At 43.9% G+C, this 4462-nt stretch overlaps 1 protein-coding gene across 1 annotated transcript; it reads left to right on the top strand.

The window, feature by feature from the left end:
* LOC100191836 (uncharacterized) lies at window positions 1–3693 on the top strand. Its single transcript, NM_001137260.2, is given in 4 exon segments — window positions 1–533; window positions 2345–2656; window positions 2764–3000; window positions 3087–3693. Coding segments are annotated over 4 exon segments (1191 nt in total). The 5' UTR covers window positions 1–272; the 3' UTR covers window positions 3468–3693.
* Window positions 3694–4462: the final 769 nt, after the last annotated feature.

Below are 4462 nucleotides of genomic sequence, written 5' to 3' on the forward strand. Positions count from 1 at the left end.
ATCTTCCATAGCTCTAGCTACTAGCTACTAGTTTCAGGCCTGCGGCTCGTGAACACCTCATCTTTTTAGCCACTTTTGCCACCACCGACGACGACCGATCGATCAGCTAGCAGCTAGGCCATCCCGCGCGCGTCACGAGGAACCCACGGCCGGCGTCGCCATTGTTGTCGCTGTAACTTGCAAGCTTTCCCTAGCATCGGCCCTTTTCCCCTTCCTTTTCCCTCGCTCGTCCTCGTGCTAGCTGTGTATAAAAGCGCGTCGCTAGCGCGCTCATGGAGCAGCAGCAGCATCAGGAGGTGAGGAGGAACAGGAAAGGCGTGCTGCAGGTGCAGGACGGCTCTGAGATCCGGGCTCTCGTGGAGAACAAGGCGGAGTTCGCTAGGTTCGTCGACGACAGGTTCCGGAAGCTCGACGCCGATGGCGACGGGAGGCTGTCGGTGAAAGAGCTCCAGCCGGCCGTCGCTGACATCGGTGCCGCCATCGGGCTGCCGGCCAGAGGGTCGTCGCCGCAGGCGGACCACATCTACGCGGAGGTACGTACACATATACGAGAATACAGTGATTCTAGCTTCTCGTAAACTCCGTTCTAGCTTCTCGTACACATATATCTTAAAATAGTGTTTTGCTTTAGGCTGTAGCCGACCAAAAACAATGTTTCGTATGTAGACTGTATTTATTTAAGGAGGTGTTTTGTTTTTAGAGACTAATTTTTAGTTTATCTATTTTATTCGATTCTAGTCTCTAAATTTCTAAATTATTAAATACGGAAGCTAAAACAGAAATTCTATTTCAATCAATAGAGGTAGAACTTTGTCTCTATTAACAATTAATTGAGAGAGGTGGGCATTTGCTTTGTGTCTGCACGTTACACTTACACAGAAGCTATCTTCAATAACAGCGGTTGTGAACCTATTTTCGCTGGCGTTTCTTAGAACCGCTAGTGCTAGAGATCGGTAGAAATCATCATTTTTGCAGCGGGTAATTGAGGACGATTTCCACAATAAAAATCGATTTCCGCTAGTGACTAGAAACATAAAACAGGTTTTAAAAACAAAAAAAAATTATTTAAGGACAGGCCTTTGGTCCGTCGAAGTCACCCCTAACCTCACCTTTGTGTGTACCATCCTCTACCACTTCGTCTATAACATGATTTCTATTTAGTTTGTAGTTTTGTTGTTCATATATTACAACAAACTGAGTATAAATTGTTTGTTTGAGACTGTAAATAAATTTAATAAAAAAGTTGTCAACTATAAAGTTGAATAACTTTTAAAGTTCTACAATTTTCATTTTGACACTTTTTTATCAGAAGTTGTTTGCAAAATTTGAATTTTAAATTTGACAAATTTAGATTCAATTTTTGAGAGTCGAAATGATTTCTAATAAAAAAGTTGCCAGCTACAAAGTTTTATAGCTTTTAGAGATATACAACTTTTATTTTGGTGGTTTCACATACGAGGTTGTTTGGAAAACTCGAAAAATTAAGGATAAAACTAATTTCTAGTGGTTGTTTCTTAAAAAACGTCAATAGAAATCGTATTTCTACCGGCGGGTTTTTAAGAAAACCATTTTTAATGGCGATTTTTAAAGAACTGCCGCTAAAAATAGTACAGTCGGTTGATAACCGAATCCGTCTGTAAAAATATACTGTAACGCAGATTTTGAGCCCTTTTCTACTAGTGTAATCAGGGTCTGTCTTTAAAGTCTTTAATATTGCTTGCGATCCAAAACTATTTGATGGTATGTATTATAGAATTTCAATTGTTTGCAAAAGTAAGAAACAAAAGTAGATGTCAAAATTGACAATTATATACAAACCACATAATTATTGTAAAATTCAACCGTATCATGACCAAGACCAAGTGCGCGCACTTATTCCTTGTCACATACATCAATTTGCTAATGAGATACAAACTAAGGGCTCCTAACATCTCTAGAAGCGATCGGTAAACATCAACACATTTAGCTTCCTAAGGGCCAGTTTGGTAACTCTATTTTTCTAAAGAATTCTATTTTTCTAAGTTCGTTAAAAAATGAAATCCTTTTTAAAAGTAATGTTGCCAAACTAGCCCTAGAGGATGATAATGCATGCGAAAGTTTGTGCGCGTATTGCTGTTGACATAGCTTTCCCGAAAGTAAATTGATTACGAAATGCATGCCGAGTGTCCTGGAACGTGTCTGTTTCAAATGCAAAATGTCGATTCTCTCGCCGAAACCAGCTAACCAGCTAGATTGAAAAAAAAACCAGTGATTAGTGAAGTCTCTGAGCTGCGTCACCAGGCCAGGCAATTACCCTTTGCTGGGGCACCCATCACATAGCTAATCTGCATTGTGTGCGCTGCAGGTCCTAAACGAGTTCACTCGCGGGAAGCAAGAGTCGGTGGGCAAGGCCGAGTTCCAGCGCGTGCTGTCCGACATCCTCCTCGGGATGGCGGCCGGGCTGAAGAGGGACCCGATCGTCATCCTCAGGATAAACGGGGAGGACCTGAGCGAGTTCGTGGAGAGCCCGAGGTACGAGCCTGAAGCCGTGGCCATATTTTCGCAGGCCGTGGGGGGCCCTACCAATACCAACGACGCCACGCTGCGCCAGTGCCTGCTGGCCGCTGTCGGAGAGCTCACCATCGACCACGGCATGCCACCGGCTTCTGATCCCTGGGTAATTTTTCTGAAAACGGCAGTAGAGTTCGTATTGCGCGCGCGTGCTTTGATTTTTGGGTGGGCTCGCTCTTTCATTGGATATATTGGATGTATCATATGTTGTAGGTCATGGAGAACGTCGTGGAGCCCGCGTTCCAAGAGCTGCCTGCTAGTGCTACCCAGCAGCTCGACCTCGACCAGCCTGTTCCCTCCCAGGAAGCCTTTCTCCAGGAATTCAGGAGACTTTTGGGCGCCATCACCCTGAGACTGCGACAGCACCCTGTGATCGTCGCCCATACCGAGAACAACTTCGACGGGAGTGGCGTCAGGAGGCTACTGTCGAACAAGTTCGAGTTCGACAAGGTACTACTACGACGGGAGTACATGAGAAGCACACACTCGATCGACACCGCGCTGTCAGTTTAATAATCACTGGTTGCTTGTTGTAGCTGCTGGACTCTGTGTGGAGAGAGGTCCCGAAAGAACGCAAGGACAAGCAGGCGTCGAAAGAGTACCTCCGGATCGCGCTCGACAGGATCGCCGATTCGGCGGGCCTGCCGCCTCTGGGGGCCGTCGGTCAGGTGGATGCCGTGGTGAACGAGGCGTTCAAGATGGCGAAAGCCGACGACCTCAGGGCGGTGGACGAGGCGGAGTTCAAGAAGCTGCTGACCGAGGTTCTTGGGGCCGTCATGCTGCAGCTGGACGCCAGCCCCGTCGCTGTCTCCACCAACACCGTCGTCCACGAGCCCATGTGCACCTCCTCCTCCTCCTCCGCGCTGCTGTCGCCCACGCCGCTGTCTCCGATGGTGTCCTCTCCTGCTAGTGAATAGGAGAAGACTTGACAACTGAGTGAGGAGATGACGATGGAGATGGATCACACCGGCCCGTCACGCTCAGTTTTTCTTTTTCTGTGTCACCGGGTACTAATAACATGTTAGGAACTTGTGGGTTTTTATGTCGCTTATAACTTCTCGTCGAAATAAGGCTTTTCTAAGCTTTTGAGTAGTTGTGAACATTTTAAGCAATCGTGAACAGATGGTGGTTGATATGTGTCCAGTATGGTTTTTTAATTGTGAACATGTGGTGGTTGATTAATTATGAACACTACTTAAACAACATTTAGCATCTAGACGTCGGACAATCCAGCTTATACGTTTATAATTGACAAAACTAATTAAAAGAGGCGGGTATTGCAACCGCGGTTAACTACTTTTTATTTACGTTTATAATGGACAAAATTAATTAAAAGAGGAGGGTATTGCAACCGCGGTTAACTACTTTTTATTTAAAAAATACTTAGGGGTGTTTGGTTGCTCCTGCTAAAGTTTAGTCCGGGTCACATCAAGCGTTTGACTTTTAAATAGGAGTATGAAATATAGACCCAACCAACTGGACTAGATTCGTCTCGTCTTTTAATCTTCGGCTGACAAATTAGTTTTATAATCCGACTACATTTAATACCCGGAACGGAGGTTCAAACATTCGATGGGACATGAGCTAAATTTTAGCGGGGTGTAACCAAACACCCCCTTAGATTTAAATTTGAATTGTACTCGTGCAAATCAAACACCAATAAAAGGGCAATAAATATAAATATAGCTAACTATTTGTTAGTTACCATGTAACTATTTTTTATTTAAAACATAATTGGATTTGGATTTAAAGTTGAATTGTACTCGTGCAAATCAAACACCAATGAAAGACAATAAATATAAATATGAAAACACCAATGAAAGACAATAAATATAAATATGAAGTAGATATATATATACGTATGCACATTTGTATCATCACATCTGATTATATACATATAGCTAATCAATTA

This window comes from Zea mays, chromosome 5 (assembly GCF_902167145.1).
Source record: "Zea mays cultivar B73 chromosome 5, Zm-B73-REFERENCE-NAM-5.0, whole genome shotgun sequence".
Classification (NCBI taxonomy): Eukaryota; Viridiplantae; Streptophyta; class Magnoliopsida; order Poales; family Poaceae; genus Zea; species Zea mays.